Genomic DNA, 20496 nt, shown 5'->3' on the forward strand with positions numbered 1-20496 from the left:
ATTAAGGACAAAGTTAAAATGAGATAAAACGTCTTAAATTTTAAACACGCCCCAACTTACTACCTAATATGATTTTCCTATAGCCTTATGAAGAATGGCTCTCAGTCTAATATTTGGATCGTATTATCATGGGGCATACAGATAAATCAGTAGATACAAAATTGTTTTCTGGCTTAACTTCACAAATTTTCAAGAAACAAAGACTTCCTTCTTTGATGAACTGGTATGTCGCTGACTTTGGATGCTGTGCTCGATAATGAAAACGTTAATGTGCTTTTTCTTTTTTTTCAATTGAGTAGGAAGTTGATGTTATTCTGTGTTGTCAAGAAAGAATGAAGCGGCATTTGGATAAGGCTGTTGCCCAACTTGCGTAAGAGTTTTACCTATCTATATGCTTTAAGATTTGTCGTTGAACCGCACTGTTATGTATCTCCCATTCAGATGGCTCTTAGCTTCTTAGAAGGACACACACACACACAGACATACTCACACACATACACATACACACACACACACACGCACATAAACACATATATGGGCATGCTTGGAATATTTGGCTTAAAACTTATTTAATAATTCTGAAATGCCATGGAAGGGATTTCTGTCCTCACTTGGAGTGGGACTAAGATTTCTCTTTAAAAAAAATACTTGTATCAGTGCATTGCAATTATACCTCATGTGAGGTTCAAGGGGATACAAACACGCCTGGGTACCGCACCTGGTATTTACCTATTCCTTTCTGATCTCCCTCCCTCACTTCCCTGTATGTATTAGTGAGGTTGGTAGTGATACCTTAATATGCGGACATGACATTATTTCAACTGTTTTCTTCCTCAAAGCTTTTCCCCACCTCCCCACCTCCCACCCCCAATCTTCTTCCAATAGTCTCCTGGTTTCCCTTATTTATTTGACGTTCTCTTTGTTTCTTATTTGTCCTCTAGCTTCTGCATATGAGAAAAAACATAAGATCCTTGGCTTTCTGAGACTGGCTGATCTCGGCATAATATTCTCTAGATTCCTTAATTTTCATTTGATATAATTTTGTGTGTGCATGCACGTGTGTGTGTGTGTGTGTGTGTGTGTGTGTGTGTGATACTGGGGATTAAACCCAGAGCCGTCTACTTCTGAGCTGTACCTCCATCCCTTTTTATATTTTGTTCTGAAACAGGATCTTGTTGAGAGTCTTATTACATTGCTGAGACTAGACTTGGACCTTCCGGTTCTGTGTCCCAAGCACTGGGATTATGGGTGTGCATCACTATGCCTGGTAATTTTGTTCTTCTTTATAGATGAGTAAAATTTCATTGTGTCTATATAACACATTTTCTTTAACCATTCATTGGTTGATGGACATCTAGGTTGATTCTCTAATTTGGCTATTGTGAATTGTGCTGCTACAACCCATGGGCATATATGTATCACATTATAGTATTTTGACGTTAGTTCTTTTGGAAAATTACTAAGGAATGGTATGGCTGGGTCATAAGGCGGTTTTATTTCTAGTTTTTTGAGAAACCTCTGTACTGATCTCCATAATGGTTATACAGATTTATACTCCTACTGATAGTGGATAAGAGGTCCTGTTTTCCTATATCCTCACCAGAATTTATGATTGATTGTATTCTTGAAGATTGCTGTTATAACTAGAGTTAGATGGAATCTCACGTAGTTTTGATTTGCATTTCCTTGTTTACTAATGGTGTTGAACATTTTTCATATATTTATTGCCTATTTGTATTTCTTCTTTTGAGAAGTATCTATTTAGATCAGTTAGGGCTGGGCGTGGTGGCGCATGCATGTAATCCCAGTGCTTGGGAATCCAGCCGTGTGCACTGGCTTAAGAGACCCTGTTTACAAATAAAAAAGTAAAAAAAATATTAGGTCTGGGAGTGTAGCCCGAAGGTAGAAGGGTTTCCAAGAACCCCAGTACCACCAAAAAAAAAAAAAAAATCAGTTGCCTGTTTTTTATTTGTTTTTTAGTGCTAAGTTTTTTTCTTTGTGTGTTTTAGATATTAGTTCTCTATCAGAACACATTTTATTGTAGGTTCTCTCAATGATTTCCTTTGCTGTGCAGAATCTTTTTAATTTGATGTTATCCTGCTTATTAATTCTTAGTTTTATTTTCTGAACTTTGGGATCTTATTGAAGAAGTCTCTACCAGTGCCTAAATGTTTAAAAGTTAGTCCTGTGTTTTCTTATAGTAATTGCAGAGTATCTGGTATAATTTATAGTTCTTTGATCCATCTTGAGTTGACTCTCATGTAGCGTGAGAGATTGCAATCCATTTTCATTCTTCTATATATGAATATCCAGTTTTCCCAGCACCATTTGTTGAAAAGGCTGTCTTTTCTCCAGCTTATGTTTTTGGCACCTTTGTCAAAATTCAACTGACTAGAAATATGTGGATTTGTTTCTGTATCTTCTATTCTATTTAATTGGTTTATGTGTCTGTTTTTGTGCCAATACCATGCTGTTTTTATTACTATAGCTCTGTAGTATAATTTAAAGCCAGGCATTGTGATACCTCTGCCATGGTTCTTATTGCTAAGTGGCTTTGGCTATTCTTGGTCTTTTCTTCCATACGAATTTTAGGGCTGTTTTCTCCGAGATCTGTGAATATCTAGAATGACATTAATATTTTAATTGGGATTGCACTCAATATGTAGATTGCTTTTGGCAGTATGGCCATTTTTTTTTTTGCAATACTGGGGATGGAACCAAGAGGAATTCTATTTCTGAGCTATAACCCCAGCCCTATGTTTTATTTTTTATTTTGAAACAGGGTCCCACTAAGTTGCAGAGGGCCTCACTAAGTAGCTGAGGCTGTCCATGAACCACGATCCTCCTGTCTCAGCCTCCTGAATGCTGGTATTACAAGCGTGCACCACCATGCCCAGCCAGTATGCCCATTTCGACAATATTTATCCTGCTTATCCAAGAACATGGGAGATCTTTTCACATACTAAGGACTTCTTCACTTTCTTTAGTGTGCTATAATTTTCTTTGTGGAGCTTCTTCTTTGATTAGATCTATTCCTAATTTTTTTTTGAGGGTATTGTGAATGGAATTGTTTTCCTTAACTCAAAAGACTTTAATTCTTTGATAAGAGACTGGCTTGCATATTTTCAGTTCTAACAGTCGGAAAAGCTCAGCATGTTTATTTTTCATACTTCCTTAAAGACTCGTCTTCCCTGGTTACATCACCACAGTATTCACTGCATCCCACTGTATTGAAATTATTTACTTAACCCAGCTTCCTTCCACCAGAATACAAATTTCTTCAGAGCACTGTTTATTTTGTGCAGTTGTAGTAGGTACTTAATATCTATGGCAAGGATAGGAAAGGGAAGAATAATAATCAAAGGAAGGTCTTAAGAATCAGCTGCCACACAGAAAAAGTATTAGCTGAGCCTGCTGCCTAACGACGTGGCTAGAAAGATCAGTGTTGGTTATGGCCATAAACAGTAGTGTGGAATGCACTACCCCCCCCAAAAAAAAATGATGGTTCTGCTTGTGATTTACCCAAAGAAATGTGTGTCATGAAAGGGCCAATTTCTGTTTACTTAGTTTGTCTGTGGGTGAGTTTAAACACTGGTGAGCTTAGTGAGGTTTATGGGCTGAGATTCTCTCGAGATGCGAATAGAAGGGTCCTTTAATTTAAAAAAGCATCCAGAGCCAGGTCAGTGGTGCATGCCTGTAATCCTAGCACTTGGGAGGCCGAGGCAAGAAGATTGTGGGTTCAAGGCCAGACTCCGCAGCTTAGCAAGACCCTGTTTCAAAATAAAAAGCAAAAAGGTCTGGAGGTGGAACTCAGAGATAGAATGCCTCTGAGTTCAATCCCCAAAATAAATCTATAAGAATGGGCAGAAGGTGATTGAGTATGACTATCTACACTTGGTTTGGGCAGCTATGTAACTGACCTACGTTTTAATATACAGAATTACAATTCCGACATTACTTTCCCTAGTAATGGCAGAAGCATAGCTTAGTGTGATTAAAAAAATTATTTCTGTTCTGTTTTCTTCTGGTCCAATTCTTAATCCTAATTATTCTGCATGGCCTAAAATCTCTCCTACTTTTCCAATTTTTGGCTCTTCAGGGCTAGATTGTTCCACCCTGGAACAGCCCCATCTCCTCTTCACAGATTGTCTCCACTGGTTGTATCATAGGCCTTTGCAGAAAGGTATGTGTGTGTGTGTACCTGTTTGGGATCTTTGTTGGTGACCAGCTAAGGAGCCTGGTTTCCCTTGATACACATTGGATGAAATGCCTGCTTCACTTCCTTGGGAAGGCTTCTCCATTGTATTCTCTTCAGCAACAGAGGACAGGAAGAGAGTGTTTTTTCATCTGTACTTCTTGGGAAGCAATCGTGAAGCCCTCAAAATGAATCTAAGCTGAAAATGGAATTTCACTGGCACCAACATTAGCAGTCAAGATTCTTCCCCTGGATGTCTCTCAAACAGGTGGATGGGGTATGGCTTCAGATGCCTTCCCAAGGAGAATCAGGCCAGGGCCAGGGGTCCAGGCAGCTCCTACATCCTCATCAAGTTGTCAGCCCATGAGAGGAGGCCTATGGGGCATCTTTGTTCCAGATCACAGATGAGAAAGGACTTCTTGGTCTAGAGTTTCAGCATCATAATTCAAGGCAGGCAACTAGAAACATGTAGCAAGAGTAGGCAGCTCTTCCCTTCTGTCATGCTTTGTGTGCTGTTTTAGGCAGACCACTTGCCTGAAGCTACCTTTAATTCTACTTTACAGATATAAACCTTTATCTCTGACTGGTTGAGCAACTTGTCCCAAAGGCATGGGCTGCATTGACGGGAACCCGCTGCAATAATCATTTCCTTCAATTCAAGGCAACCTTTACTGCACGGCTTTGGGGGTGCCAGGCCTTCTCTTAGGTGCTGGGAACACAGATTAACCCAGATTGAGAAAGGGTTCACTTTTCCTGCAATTTTAGAGCATCTATAATGCTAATCGATTTTAACTTTCTATTTCTAGCCTAGACCTCATTTTCAAACTCCAACAACCAACTTGCTATCTCCATGAGGATGATTAATAAGCACCCAAGTTTAGCGTGCCAACTGAGATATCTTTTCTCCCAAACACCCAACCTCAGTTGATGCAATCACGTATTTCCAATGACTTAATTTAAGCTTTTATTCTCTCTCACTTCAATCTCATAAGAGATTCCTTAGTTCCATCTTTTCTACATATCCAGAATGTGAGCACTTCTTAGCTCCTTTACTGCCATCTCCTCGGTCCAAGCTACCACCATCTCTCACCTGTCATTCTCTGGGTCTCCCTGGGAACCCTGCAGTCTGTTCTTCACCTAGCTCCTCATTGACCCTTTAAAATTCCAAGTCCTTGGTCTTCAATTTTATTCAGAGGGAAACCTGACATGCTCCGAGGTCCACCAGGGCCCTGTGCGCTCAGATTCTTCCATTTTCTGAATCTTTACTTCACATCCATGGGGAGGCCAATCTTGACCATCCTCGTGCTCCTGGCCCACTTGGTCCTTCTGTGTGTCTTCGTATTATCCTAACCACACCAACTTCCATTCATTATGTGGATTGCTTGTCTTCTCCCAGTAGCACATCTGCTCCTTCGAGAAGAGATAATCTGGTCCATCGACGTATCCCAGGCTCACAGAATGGTGCATGGTACACGATGGGCGCTCCATGTGTATTTGAAGAAGGAGTTGTTATTCCATGAGCAAAGATGCAGCTCACCTATCACCCATGCCCACCTCTTACCCTGGCCTGTGTCCTTGGTAGTGAGCTACGGGTTCCTTCTCTGCCTGGCAGGGCAAATAAAACCAAATTAGAGCTTGCCAGGGTCTCTTCCCTTCCAGTAGTGGGGCTGCAGGTACTTAAAGCTGGGCATGGGCCAACGACTCCTTATCTCTTTTGCTTCTGTTTTGGAGGTTTATTTTGAGCCTTGATGGGTATTTTCTGGCAAATTTCTAAGCCATAGCATGATCACAAACTGAGGCCACCCACAGGTAGAAGGGAGCTTAGTTATCAATGCCTCATAATTTCTTAGGAAATTATGTTCAAAGGATAGAGGAGTCCAGGGTTAGAGTGTCGAAAAGGAAAAGGGAGGAGAAAAGGAAGACACAGAGATGAACAGGGTACTTTAGACCAGTGACCCACTGGGCACCATTGGTGTGTGTTAGGAAGATTCTCAGCTCCTGTTTATCGACACCTCCTCTCTCTACTTCTGCCTGTCATTCTGTGGATGGGTGTGGGCAGGGCAGAAGAGGGTTCCCATAACTCACATCAATGACCATCTCGAAGAATGCTCACATCAACTGGGCAGCTGCATGTCCTGGGAAGGAGCAGAGATGGAGGGGGGGGAAATAAGAGGGTCCCCACAATCCCTCTTTCTCGTAGGGCACTGCTGCATGGATGTGAGGTTTCATTTGTCCACTCTGTATTATAGAGCGGACAGAGCTGCCCAGCACGAGCTAGAGAAAGACCTGAGTGACAAACAGGCGGCTCTGCGGATCGACGACAAATGCCACCACCTGCGGAACACGTCAGAGGGCGTCAGCTTCTTCTGCGGAGTGGAGAGAGTGGATGCCACGTAAGTCAGGAGCGTGCCACATCTGTGGTTCTCGTGTCATACATTCATGACGGGGTGTTGCAGTCTGTTTTCTGTTGCTATAACATAATGCCTGAGATTGGTTAGTGTATAAAGAATAGAGGTCGGTTTTTTTCCCCTTCACATTATAGAAGCTGGCAAGTCCAAGGGCATGGTGACAACTTCTAGCATGGGTGTTTGTATATCAAAATGAAAGAACAAGTGAGAATATACAAAATCTGAGGGACAGATTTTTTTTTTTTTTTTTTTTTTGGTGGTACTGGGGTTCCTGGAAGCCCTTCTACCTCCGGGCTACACTCCCAGACCTATTTTTACATTTTTATTTGGAAACAGGGTCTCCTAAGCCAGCACGCACGCGGATGGCTTTGAACCTGCGCGATCCTCCTGTCTCCGCCTCCCAAGCGCGGGGATTACAAGCGTGCGCCACCACACCCGGCTGTTTTTAATTTTAAAACTGATTCTCACTAAGTTACTGAGAGTCTTGCTAAATGGCTGAGGTTGACTTCAAACCTGCAATCCTCCTGTCTCAGCCTCCTAAGTACCAGCATTCCAGGTGTATGCCACCATGCCACACTAGGATATAAGAATGTCCTAATGATGCTCACCAGCCCTACAAATTACCATTCTCTTTACTTTCCATGATTCTGACAAAGGGTTCTTTCTGTATTGTTTCGATCAGTACGTCTTTGATTACCCCTGAGGATGAGCATTTTTTTTTTTGTATGCTTTGGAGCCGGTAGGACGAATTTGTAATGAACCTCCACATCCATACCCTTTATTTATCTTTTTCCACTTCCCAAACTGATAGAAAAATTAGATTATACAACTGAATTCTGGGAAAAATGGGTTAGCAGTAAAATCCTTCTGTTCGATATTCACATTTTATGCAAAAGACCGGGACCAGTGGCCTGGGGGGGGGGTGTTTCTCTTTCATAGAATACATGGTTTCCTGCAGACCATCTAGCCTGTCATATTTGCCACCACAACCTGGATATCCTTCTCTTTTTCAGGGTTTCAGTGCCCGAGTCCTGGGCCAAGTTTACAGATGACAACATCCTCCGGTCCCAGAGTGAACGGGCGGCCTCGGCCAAGCTCAGAGACGACATCGAGAACCTTCTGGTTGTAACTGCCAATGAGATGTGGAATCAGTTTAACAGGGTGAACCTGGCTTTCACCAATCGCATCGCTGAGACCGCGGATGCTAAGAACAAGATCCAGACCCACCTATCAAAGGTAAGCCAACCTCTGGCGGTACCCCTCCACTGACCTGCACAAGGCAGGGTGTTCTGGGACCACAAATCTCTCACCACTTCAAGTAGGGCACTATAAGCTCCATGACCTCCTGGCTGCACAGAGCAAGAAAAATTAAGAACACTACAAAGCATGCTATTGATTTTAGCCAGGTAGCCAGGTGTCAAAATGAAACTGGAATCCACTGGAGTTTGGAATAACAAAGAACGTACTATGTAAGGAAAGGTTCTTAGTGTTTCATGGAAACAAAAATATTATCATAAAAGTTTAATGAGTCACCGTGGGTAGCTAGAAAGTGAATTTTGGTATTATAACATATGGTAGGACTGTTTTCTGTTTAATGATTTCAGACCCTCCCCCTTTTCTTTTCTGAAATACAGACCTACATACAGGAAACTGTTTTGGAGTTCAAAGTGCCCCTGATATTGTAAACTTTTTAGTGCTCTAAGAGTAAAAGTTTTATGATGACAATAAAATGCAGAATTCATGCACAAACCGTATGTTTCAAGATAAGCAAGTAGTTCTTTCTTTGTGTCTGAACTATTGCTGTGGGTTATGTTGTACGGAGTTTCTCAGTTCTTAAGAAATGCATAGAGTGTCTTTCTTGGGACTTTCGGGTGGTATTACCCAATGGAGGGCACCATGTTTTCCCAGAATGCAATTTCTCAAGCTGTCTTCTTTATATGACAGAGATTCTTTGAGCACCATAGAGGTTGTTACATTGTGACGGACAAAGAGAAGCATAAATTTTAGGTTTTTTTTTTCCTCCCTCAAAGCTTATATTTGTGGAGAACAGATGTACACCTATGAAAAGCTCATGAGCCAGGAATAACCACCAGAAGTTAGGAACTGTGACTGTCAGATAACAAACACAGAAAGCGTTTTTCGTATTTTGGAGGGAGAAACAAACATTCCAAGTGAAGGCAACATCTTGCACAGAGTCTTAGAAGTAGCAAGTCAGAGTTCAGGTCTACAAAATGGCCAGTGTAGTGTGGCTGGATATCCAAGGAGGGAAACTGAGAAGAGTAGGTTGGAGCCAGATTTTGAAGACGTTAATAGGAAATTCTATGAGGTCTGATGCTATCCTTTGGGCAGAAAGATGCTTTTCTAAAGATATTTTAGAAGTCTGGGGTGTTAGAGTTCTTTTCTTGACCAAATTGTTATTCACTACTGTATTAGTTTGCTAGGGCTGCTGTAACACAAAGTACCACAGGATGGATGGTTTAAACAGAAGAAATGATTTTTTTCAGAGTTCTGGAGGTTATAAGGCTGATTTCAAGGTGTCACAGGGTTGGTGCCTTTGCTTTCTGAAGCCTCTCTCCTTGGCTGCTACAATGGAGTCTTTTCCTGTGTCCCTACATCATCATCTCTGTGTCTATCTGTGTCCAAATGTTTACTTCTTAGAGCAATAATTATGTTGGATTAGGGACCACCGTCATATTAACTCAATACCTCTGCAGAGACTCTATCGCCAAATATGGTCACATACTGAGATACTAGGGTTAAGACTTCAGCATATGAATTTCTAGGAAGATGTGCGTGTTTCAACCCCTCCATACATTCAGAGTATTGCACTAGGCACCTTAGGGACACGTACAGGTAGATGTCACACTGCCCTGCTCTCTTATGTTGTGGAGTGAGACAAAGAAGGCACAGAGTAGAAGGTCAGTTCTCTGGGGACAATAAAGAAATAACCACTTGGAACTACAAGATAAAATACTAAGGTTGTTTAGCAGGAGTGGTTGTTTCCTTTGGTGAGAAAGAGGCATGTCTTTATGGAATAAGCAACATCTAAAGAAGGTTTTGATGTTGGCAATAGTGCAATGGCTTTTTATCATTTGGGCATGGTGACACACATATGATCCCAGTACTTGAAAAGCCGAGATGGGAGGGTCACAGGTTTGAGGTCAGCCTCATCAACTTAGTGAGACCTTCAGCAACTTAGCAAGACCCTGTTTCCACAAATAAAAATAAAAAGGGCTGAAGGTATATCTTGGAGGTAGAATGGCCCTGAGTTCAACCCCCAGTACCAAAAATAAAATACTTTTAACAGGTTATAGAAAGCTTGGGAGAGATGTAAAGGCCTAAGTGATAGATTCAGGAGTTGTTGAGTTACACAAGAGCTAGGTATCTGTGATCATGTGGGGGTCTCTGTCGGGGAGAGATGACATTGCTGAGAAGTTCTCCAGGACAAAATCTTCCATCAGGGGTAAATGTGGAGTAGTTAGAAAGGCCAGGAGTTGGAACAGTGGTTAGCCAGAGGAAACAAGGCAGGGTTTCAAGGAGAAGGAGTTATCAAGAGTCTTGTGTGTCAGCTTTGAGAGGCAGTTTCCCAAGAGCAACGAGAGTTGGAGACTAAATACCGAGGCCACTGGGAGATTGGGAGGGCAGGAAGTGGAGACAGGGCCACAGGCCCTGGATGAATCCATTGGGCAGTACACACAGGTAGAGGGATGGAGAGGACCTGCTTGGGGTTGGATGGGAGGTTTCAATTAAAAAAAAAAACTGGTGATACTTGGGCATATCTCCAGGCTAGAGAAGGAGCCACGGGGAAGAGACAGTAACAGGGAGAATGTGGAGCTATGGGAGCGCAGAGTTTAAGGTTCTAAAAGGTGGTCAGAGCAGAAAAGGAGGAATCAGAAAGGAATCTTGGTTATACCATTTCGGGGAGACCCTCTGTAAGAAACAAAAGATAAAATCAGGAATCCTGCATCACTCTTTCCTTGCAAGAGAGGCATGCAGAAGCTAAAGCCCAGTGATCTTCCAGGCACATTCCTTGCTAGTAAGTAAACAACTCTCTTAAGTTAGAAGGAAGGCAGATCTTGAAGTGGGGAAGGGGCTAGGACCACTCAGAACTCATGGGCTCACTTTTTCCACCATCCACAGATACATGTGGCTAAATTATTGATAGCAGGTGATGTGGGAGAGGTGGAGGGGGAAGCCCTGATTTGTAGCAGCTGCCAATTCCTGTGGTGTCAATGCTCCCACCCTGGTCAATTTCAAACCACCAGCATGGGGTCACTGAACCCAGTCCTGGGAAGAGAGGTGCAATTAAGAGAGGGTTGAAGCAAGGTCTAGACTCTCTGGGGGCAGGATTGGAGAGGAGCAGAGTTCTCACTTTGTTGAGGCAGGTGTATAGGTAAGAGACCAGAAGCCAGTTGTTTAAGGGAGCAGCACCAATTTCCAGGCGATTGCTTCTCTTTGTCACAGACCCTGCAGGAGATTTTCCAGACAGAAATGACCATAGAGTCCATCAAGAAGGCCATCAGGGACAAGTCTGCTTTCCTGAAGGTGGCGCAGACCAGACTGGATGAGCGGACGAGGCGCCCCAACATTGAGCTGTGCCGGGACATGGCTCAGTTACGGTAAGAGGGGAGCGAGGGGGGAGCAGAAGTCTCCGGCAGGTGCGATTTGTCACAAAGGTGACTTTTGACAACGCACATCCAGCAGGAGCCTCTGTGCAAGTGTTAATCGTGGAGAGTTGTATTGAATGGGTGAGAGTTTCCGTTTGGAAGGATGGAGAAGCTCTGGAGATGGATGTCACCTGGTGATGGATGCGTGGCATTGTGAATGTTATTTAAAGAAACAGAGCTAAGCCGGGCGTGGTGGCGCACGCTTGTAATCCCCACGCTTGGGAGGCTGAGACAGGAGGATCGCACGGGTTCGAAGCCAGCCTCAGCTACTTAGTGAGGCTTTCAGCAACTTAGTAAGACCCTGTTTCCAAATAAAATATAAAAAAAGGTCTGGGAGTATAGCCTGGAGGTAGAAAACCTCTGGGTTCCACTCCCAGTACCACCAAAAATAAAAAATAAAAAAATAAAATCACGGAGCTATATGCTTACCGCTGGTTAAGGTGGGAAATCTTATGTGTATTTCATAACTTTTCTTATGGTCCTGAGGACTGAACCAGGAGCCTTCTACCTTCCACCTACATCCCCAGCCCCCCCCCCTTTTTTTTCTTTAGAACCAAGGTCTCGCTAAATTGCTGCAGTTCTTGCTAAGTTGCTGGACTGGCCTCAAACCTGTGATCCTTCTGTGATCAGCCTCCCAGGTACTGGGATGACGGACATGTGCCCATCATCATCATTATTTTAAAGGAAATGACAACGATACTACACCATAAATGTGTTAGTAAACATTTAACTCATGCAGAAAGTTCAAGGTGGGGCTTGGGTTTCTCCAAACATCTCTGCAGTCTCTGGAGAATCTAGAACACCTCTCTTACATGCAGCAGAGGCTGTTAGCTTTCTGTGTATTTCTCTGGGTGCGGGTGGGGAACTTGTCAGAAAAAGAAGTTTGGATACCATAACTCCACTGACACCTCTGTACTCATTTGCTCTCCATAACCTCTTTTGGCCGTGATTATCCACTCTCACCATTAAGACCATCTTTAGGGATCCTCTGAGAACTGAAAAGATCTCATTTAGGCCTCTTTCGGTATGTTCTGTTCTTGGTCAAAATAAAAACAGCTGCTCCTCGTCAAGCTCGGCTCCTCTGTACACTGTGACAGGAGGACTCTGACTCCACAGTCCATCTACTAAGCACTGCTCGGGTTTTATTCTTCTTTTAGCTTTAAAGATCCCTTTTAGGATGGACCCCAAAGGAACTGGCCACAAGTTTTGCCCCTGCCACCTTCTGGCTTCTCTTTTATTTCTCACTACCTGCCAATCTGCCTTTGTTTTTTCTGGACTCCATCACTGCGGTTCTTAGGTCATGAAGCTGTCCGTGCAGGGTGAGTCAAATTGGTAGAGACTGGAGGAACCAGCGAGTGGTGGTTGAAGTTCAGATGCCCTGTATCATATTTGTATCATACAGAAATACCAAAAACCCTTTAGCCATGCCAGCAATACACATCAGGCATGCACAGCACGTAACCCACGTAAAAGTATACCTGGTGCCACAGAGTCTTCTCAAAGCACAAGCAAAGGTGGAGGCCTTTCTGGGCAGAGTAAATAGCTAGGAGCTTATCAGACAGAATATGCACAGAACTTAAGGACGTGACTAGTCATAGACAAAGCAATGGGGGAAGTGAGAGGAGACGTACACACTCAACATAACTAGAGTAACAAGGCCAAGGATGAACTTCCGAGAACAGCTTTCTGCTCTTCATGCACCAAAGGGCTTAGGTAGTGACCTCAGACTCCTGTGACTGGCCTTTCAGTACTCTGACCCAAAAAAGAGGCAGTGATTCCTTAGAGGGGAAGGAAAGGGGGATCCTTGTGAGGCCAACCATGATGACGATGATGATGATGACGGTGTTGCGTTGATGACTATAATAAAGATAATGATGGATGGTGATAATAAAATCAATGATAATAATAGCTACTACCATTTTTTCCATCTTACTCCGTGCTGGGAGTTGTCCTATATACCTGACAGCTTCTCATGCATTATCTTCATTCTGCAAATGGGAAACCGAGGCAGAAGTGGCTTGGCCCAGTTCACACTGGTGCTGAGAGAGAGGCATGGTGTGAATCCTTGCCTGTCTTCACTACATATGAAAGCGTCTTAGTAATGGGGAGTTGGGAGGTCACGAGATGCCCAAAGGACAACTCTATTCAACCACAATGGTTGCTTCTGCCTTTCCATCTTCTATGGTGTGCAAAGCATCACTCCTGTGCTGTGTGCCTGATCTCACTTGACCTTCCTAACGCCCACGTGAGAGGAGTTGACAGAGTGGGTGCCTATCCTCTACCTCTTCTTCACATAGAGCGTGAAGCTGAGGGCAGAAAAGGAGACCATTGCTGTAAAACCCCCTATGTGCACCACAGCATGCACCTCGTCTGTGTTGGAGGCTAGGCATCTTGTGTGAGAACATGAGGACAATCCCTGATTTACGATCCTTTGACAGAAGGGTTTTTTTTTTTTTTTACTTTTTGATGGAATAAAAGGGAATCCCTTCAGACATCCTCCTTTGAGATTTCAGCAATCAATACATCACATGAAATATTCAACCCTTGATTATAAAATGGGCTTTATGTGGGACGATTCTGCCTAACTCTAAGCTGATTAGCACGTGTAAGGCAGACGAGGCTAAGCTGTGATGACCAGCACGTTAGGGGTATTAAGTGCATTCTTGACCTATGATATTTTTTGATTTACCATTATCATATAGGGTAGGACATAACTGCACTGTAAGTCAAGGAGTACCTGTACCTTTCACCTGCTAGATCCGCTGCATTTATTCCTAGTACAGCTGTCTTCTAGGTCTGGTCTTCTACCTGGCCCCAGGGTAGCATCTGTTTGTCCAAGACTCTTGTTTCTCAAAATGGGTTCCAGAGAACCCCTCTTCCTACACAGCTCACTCTTTGGGATAAGATGTCTTCCACTCCCAAGGGCAGAAGTCGGGAGAAATCAGCCTGCAATGTCTCCCTGCTTCAGAAATAACCTTCCCTGAGAGGAGGCCCACTCACATGGACACACCATGAATTGTGATTTTATGCAAATACTCTTAGGAGAAGCTGAGCTGAAGTTTCCTTCTCAAAAAAAAACTGCAGTCATCAAAAGAGATGGAAATAAAATCTTTATATTGCCATTAGACAGAAGGTTGATTTTTTTTGTTTGTTTTTCTTTTTCTTTTGTGGTTTTGGGAATCGAACTCAGGGCTTCACACATACTAGGCAAGTGCTATTCCCTGAGTTTTATCCTCAGCCCATAAAGGGGTTTTGAGTAGTGGTCATTTTTTTTTTTAATAGGACATTGGAATTCTCAAACAATGATGCTTTTACAGTGTCCTCTGCGAGTCTGAATGATTTTTGTTACCACCCTCCCAGCACCTCTCAGCTAAACAGAATTTGGTTTCTCTTTTACATCTTGTAAGCCCCCTAGTCTGGCAATTTCTTCTGCTCTCTTTACCAACGTTAGCACAAAACCAACTCCTTTCTTTCAAAATTTCTGGGCTAGATAAGCCTTGCCTCAAATATTTAAAATCATTATTGGGGGGCAAGGATTATTTTCCTTCTTACATTGAGTAGTCTGAAAACAACCCATTAGCTGTCTGGATCAAAAAAAACAAAAACAAAAACAAAAAAAAGCAAAGATCCTAAACTCAGGGGCGTGGGGACGGAGAAAAATTGCTGTTTTCATCTCAAGACCTTTATTTTCACTTAAAATATCCTAAATGGGCTCTTTCAAAAGCGATCCTAAACCTTCTTGGTATCTTTGGCAGCAAGCCAAACCAGGCTTTGCTTTAGTTAAATAATTTTGATATTAGAAGAAAATATAGAAAATATTTTGATATTAAAAGAAAATATAGAGAGAGTAGCTTTATTTGTACTTGAATGCAAAATAATTTTCAGGTTGGCAATTTAAAAAAGACATTTGTTTGTTTGTTTGTTTGTTTTGTACTGGGGATTGAACCCAGGGGCATTCTACCCTGAGCTACACCCCCAGCCCTATTTTATTATTTGGAAACAGGGTCTAACTAGCTGAGGCTGGCCCTGAACCCTGAGATCCTCCTGTCTCAGCTTCCCAAGTAGTGGAATCACAAACTTTCGCTACTCCTCACCACCATCAAGCCCAGCTAAGTTTTTTTTTTTCCCCCAAATTGAGTAGTTTCAGCAGAATAGTTCTCTGCGATCTGCCAAAACCAAGAAAACTGAGAATGAAATGTAGTCTTGAAAAAGATGAGAAAATGTGGTTGAAGTCGGGGTTGTGTGTGTGGCAGCCCCTCCCTGTGCTTACACAGCTGTTGGGACTCGAAACCACTAATGGTCTATGTTCTATGCATTTAAATTCCAGTTTTCAGCATTGATACCTAACCTTACTTTACTCAACTTTATTTTTTGGTACTAGAGAATGAACCCAGGTGTGTTCTGCCTCTGAGCTATACCCCCAGCCCTTTTTATTTTGAAACCAGTTCTCACTAAGCTATTGAGGCTGGTTTGGAACTTGCAACCCTCCTGTCTCAGCCTCCTGAGTACTGAGATTACAGGAATGGGCCACCACGCCCAGCTAACATTCACACACACACACACACACACACACACACACACACACACACACATATATATATATATATATATATATATATATATATGCCCAAAGATCCCTCATGTGAATTTTCCACTAGACTAGCATTTGGCTGCAAAGAGTAAACACTCATATATCAACCCGCTCGCTTTCCTACATCTGGGTCCAGGGTTCCTTTTGAAGCCAAAGAGGGAGAGGAGATGAGAGGCAGACCCTGCGGTTTGATAAACAACCCACAGTCATAAATCCCCTGCCCAGACATTTGCAGCAGCCTCCCTAAAGATCTGTTTCTTTGCTGGCGATATTTTATATCCTGGGATCTTTATATAAAAATGGCTCTCTCTTTTTCATACAACTTGCTCTAAACAACATCTAAAAAAAAAATGCTTTCAGATAAATTCTCAGGTAAATTCAGATCAGTGTCTCAGATAAGTTTCAGATAAGTTCTCAGATTTTCATGTTCATGAAATATGGGCACCAGTGAAATATGGTCACTTTTTTTGTATGTTTGTTTCTTGTGGTACTGGGGATGGAACCCAGGAGCATTCTACTTCCGAGCTACAAGCCCCAGTCCTATTTTTTTTTTTTTTTTGGCGGGTCCGGGGATGGAACCCAGGGGCATTCTACCTCCAAGCTATACCCCCTGCCCTATTTTTATTCTTTATTTTGAAACAGGGTCTCACTAAGTAGCTGAGGTTGTCCGTGAACCGCGATCCTCCAGTCTCAGCCTCCCAAATGCTGGGATTACAAGCGTGTGCCACCACGCCCGGTTATGGTGTCCTACATTCTTGTCATACATATATTGTGGGATAGAGAGTGGGTAAAGAGAGATCCTGACTGAGCTGGGCATGGTGACGCAGGCCTGTCACCAAAATAAATAAATAAATACATAAATAAAAATAAATAAAAAAAATCTCGGAGATAGAGTGCCACTGGGTTTGATCTCTAGTTCTAAAAAATAAATGAATGGCGAATAAAAAAGAGAGACAGAGAGACATAGATAAATAAGTAAACACACACACACACACACACACACACACACACACACACACGTGCTTAAGGAAGGCCAGGTACAAACACCTCAGGTCTGCAGAGAAGAGGAAGGACAGGATTTTACGATTGACGGAGGTGGAGACAAACAGAGAGGATTGAGGTCGGCCATGGGCAGAGGTTTGGGGTTCCGGCATCTGTGAAGATGACATCAATATTGTCAGCAAAACAACATGCAGGTGACCTGGGATGCTGGGGTCCGATCTGCTTCATACCCGACCTCTGCTAGCCTTGGAATCCTTGCCCAGCACTGGCCAGCAAGTATATCTGGAAGGCTGAGCTCAGAAGCTGGGCATGGCAAAGTGGCCCTGGGGTCGGTCTTTCTTTCTTTCTTTCTTTCTTTCTTTCTTTCTTTCTTTCTTTCTTTCTTTCCCTCCTTCCTTCCTCTCTTTCTTTCTTCTTTTTTTTTTTTCAGTACTGGGGATGGAATCCAGGGGCATTCTACCACCAAACTATACCCTCAGCCCTATTTTTTATTCTTTAATTTGAAACCGGGTCTCACTGAGTTGCAAAGGGCCTCACTAAGTAGCTGAGCCTGTCCGCGAACCACGATCCTCCAGTCTCTGCCTTGCTTCCCAAATTCTGGGATTATAAGTGTGTGCCACCATGCCTGGCCTGCCTCGGGCCTGACGGAATGGTGGCTTTGTCTAGCCAGATGTGGAGATGTTTGCCCCAGTGACATGCTGAGCAGTTGGGCCTCTTCAACATATGTCCTCTAAAGAGGCAAAAGAAAAAGCAAGATGTTGTGGCATGAGCCCATAATCCCAGTTCTTGGGAGTTATTCCTGTTACATTTGTAAGATCTAAACTAACACTTCAAAAGTTACCGGGAAAGCCGGGCGTGTTCGCGCACACTTGTAATCCCAGCATTTGGGAGGCTGAGGCAGGATGATGGCGGTCCGTGGACATCCTCAGCTACTTAGCCCTTTGCAACTCGGTGAGACTTGTTTCAAAATAAAAAATAAAAAATAGGTTTAGGGCTGTAGCTCAGAGGTAGAATGCCCCTGGGTTCCATCCCCAGCACTACAAAAAAAAAAACAACAAAAAAACCAAGTCACACACAGGCCAAGAACTAGCTGCTCTGACCACATGGGCTTGTTCTCTCCTGCAGCCTGGTTAACGAGGTCTACGAGGTCGACGACACCATCCAGACCTTGCAGCAGCGCCTGCGGGATGCGGAGGACACCTTGCAGGCTCTGGTTCACACCAAAGCCACCCTGGAACACGATCTGGCCGTCAAGGCCAACTCCCTGTACATCGACCAGGAAAAGTGCATGGGCATGCGCAGAAGCTTCCCCAACACCCTGCGGCTGGTGGGCTACTGCTAGGCGGCAGCCGAGGGTGGTTTCCATACTCAAAGCAAGAGGAGAACTGGAGGCATCGTGTTAGCTTTTAACTGAGTGCTCATATACATATATATATATTCATGTATTAAAGGATTGTATTGCTAGAAGCCTCCCCACCTCTTGTCTTGAAAACCCTTTGGTTTGTGTCTCTACCAGGCTTCTGGGTTATGAGCAATGTATAAAGAAATATAAGCCATCAAGCTGAGCATGGTGGTGCACCCTTGTAATCACAATACTTGGGAGGCTGAGACAGGAAGGATCTCAGGTTCATGGTCAGCCTCAGCTACTTAGTGAGGCCCTCTGCAACTCAGTGAGGCCCTGTTTCAAAATAAAGAAAAAAATATAGGGCTGGGGGTGTAGGTTGGAGTAGAATGCCCCTGGGTTTCATCCCCAGTACTGGAAAGAAAGAAGAAAGAAAGAAAGAAAGAAAGAAAGAAAGAAAGAAAGAAAGAAAGAAAGAGAGAAAGAAAGAAGAAAGGAAAGAAATGAAGGAAGGAAGACCATCAAAGGGATAAGGGTGCCCAGGGCGGTGCTACTGGGAGGTGGTGGGGCCTTTCTAGTAGGAGGTCCTCAACAGGATATGGGACTCCAGTCTCTTCCTCTTTCTCTCTTTTACTTTCTGCCAGGCACACTTTGCCATGGCCACTTAGCGTTCCTGTCAGAGGCCCCAGGCAATGGGTCTGTTGATTATGGCCTGGAGCTTCCAAAATTGTAGCCAAAATCAACCTTCTCTCTTTATTTATTTATTTATTTTTGTGGGTCTGGGGATGGAACCCAGGGGCATTCAACCTCCGAGCTATACCCCCTGCCCTATTTTTTATTCTTTACTTTGAAACAGGGTCTCATGGAGTTGCAGAGGGCCTCACTAAGTAGCTGAGGCTGTCCGCAAACCGCAATCCTCCAGTATCAGCCTCCCGAATGCTGGGATTACAAGCGTGTGCCACCACGCCAGCTAACCTTCTCTCTTTATAAGTTCATGATCTCTGGTATTTTGTTACAGTGATGGGAAGCTGACTAGCGCACAAAAACAGGGTTGATTTTGAGCTCTGCCTTAAAGGATACACAGTGAGAAGAGGAAAGGCCTTTGGGTATAAGGTAGTTGGCAAAATCTGAACAGAAAGGAAGGCGGAAAAATATAGAGTAAGTTTAGGCAGTAGGTAGAAAAGTTTGGTTGTGATGTATGGTATGGAGAAATAGGAAGAACTAAGGAGATAAGGTGCTTGAGAAGAGAAGAGAGTAGAGGGCTTTTAATTCTAGGTCAAGGGGCTGGGGCGCTGTTGGGTGTCTCTGAGCAGGGAGATGTTTTTATGAAACAAAAACTTGAGCAATTGCAAGTGTGAAGAGATGGCAGAGGAAGCAAAAGAGATGTGTAGAACATATTATAACGAGTCTTCAGGACTTGGGAACTCTTTGCATATGGATGTCAAGGGACCCAGAATGACAGACACTGAGGTTAGCTGGGCTGGAAAAGTGCTACTGCTTAAATCCTAGGAAGCATTACGATTTCTCAAAGGTTACTTAAAAAATTATTGCTATATTCTGAATATATCCCCAGAATTCATTCTCACAGTCATATGCTTTTGGTATTTGGGAGTGGGCGGGGCCTTTGGAAGGTAGTTGGGGTTATGAGGTCTCGCCAATAGATTCCTCCACCTCATAAATCAATGGAATAAATTTGTTAAATAAATTAACCGGTCTGTGTCATTCAGTTAAAGTGACAGAAAACAGACTAGGACGGCTCTTCTTTCTTCTAACCGAGAAACATTTGGCATGACATATATTTTGGAAGACAGCGAAAACTCATAAATACAGACCAAAAAAAAAATAAGTTTTTGAAAAAATTCCTGAAAATTATTCATTATTACAACACCCAGATTTAGCTGATGAAGGTTTCTGACATACTATTGTACATTCCTTCAGTCCTATATGTTTGCTATTAGGTAACATGTTTCTGTTTATTTCCAGAGATAAATAGTCTATAATTATATTTAAACACATAATTAATAACATATTTGGGGCCATTCTGCTGAATGTTGCTTGTGAGAGGATTTGGAAATACAGACTAAAGAAGAAAAGAAAAATTTGCCTATTTCTAAACTATTTAAATATATGTAGATTTTATTATTCCTGTATTTATGTACATTAGTTTTCTCTCAAAAATCGGAACGATCCTGAAGTAGCTATTGTTTATAAAGGACTAAACCCAGTGCCTAATACACTGGGTTTCTGCCCTTTCTGTCTACCAATAGGTTCCAGCCATGTCATTAAACATC

The 20496-nt window shown here is 43.0% G+C and overlaps 1 protein-coding gene across 1 annotated transcript in view; it reads left to right on the top strand.

Moving 5' to 3' along the window:
* TEKT3 (tektin 3) overlaps positions 1–18205 on the top strand; it is a gene marked incomplete at its 3' end in the record, with an annotated part of 31806 nt that extends 13601 nt beyond the window's left edge. Inside the window, exons 3-7 of the mRNA XM_080713670.1 lie at positions 300–370; positions 6445–6588; positions 7617–7839; positions 11068–11222; positions 17989–18205. Of these exons, the coding sequence (XP_080569796.1) occupies positions 300–370; positions 6445–6588; positions 7617–7839; positions 11068–11222; positions 17989–18205 (810 nt within the window). The remainder of the gene's footprint in view (positions 1–299; positions 371–6444; positions 6589–7616; positions 7840–11067; positions 11223–17988) is intronic.
* Positions 18206–20496: the final 2291 nt, after the last annotated feature.

This window comes from Muscardinus avellanarius, assembly GCF_963383645.1.
Source record: "Muscardinus avellanarius genome assembly, chromosome: 16".
Classification (NCBI taxonomy): Eukaryota; Metazoa; Chordata; class Mammalia; order Rodentia; family Gliridae; genus Muscardinus; species Muscardinus avellanarius.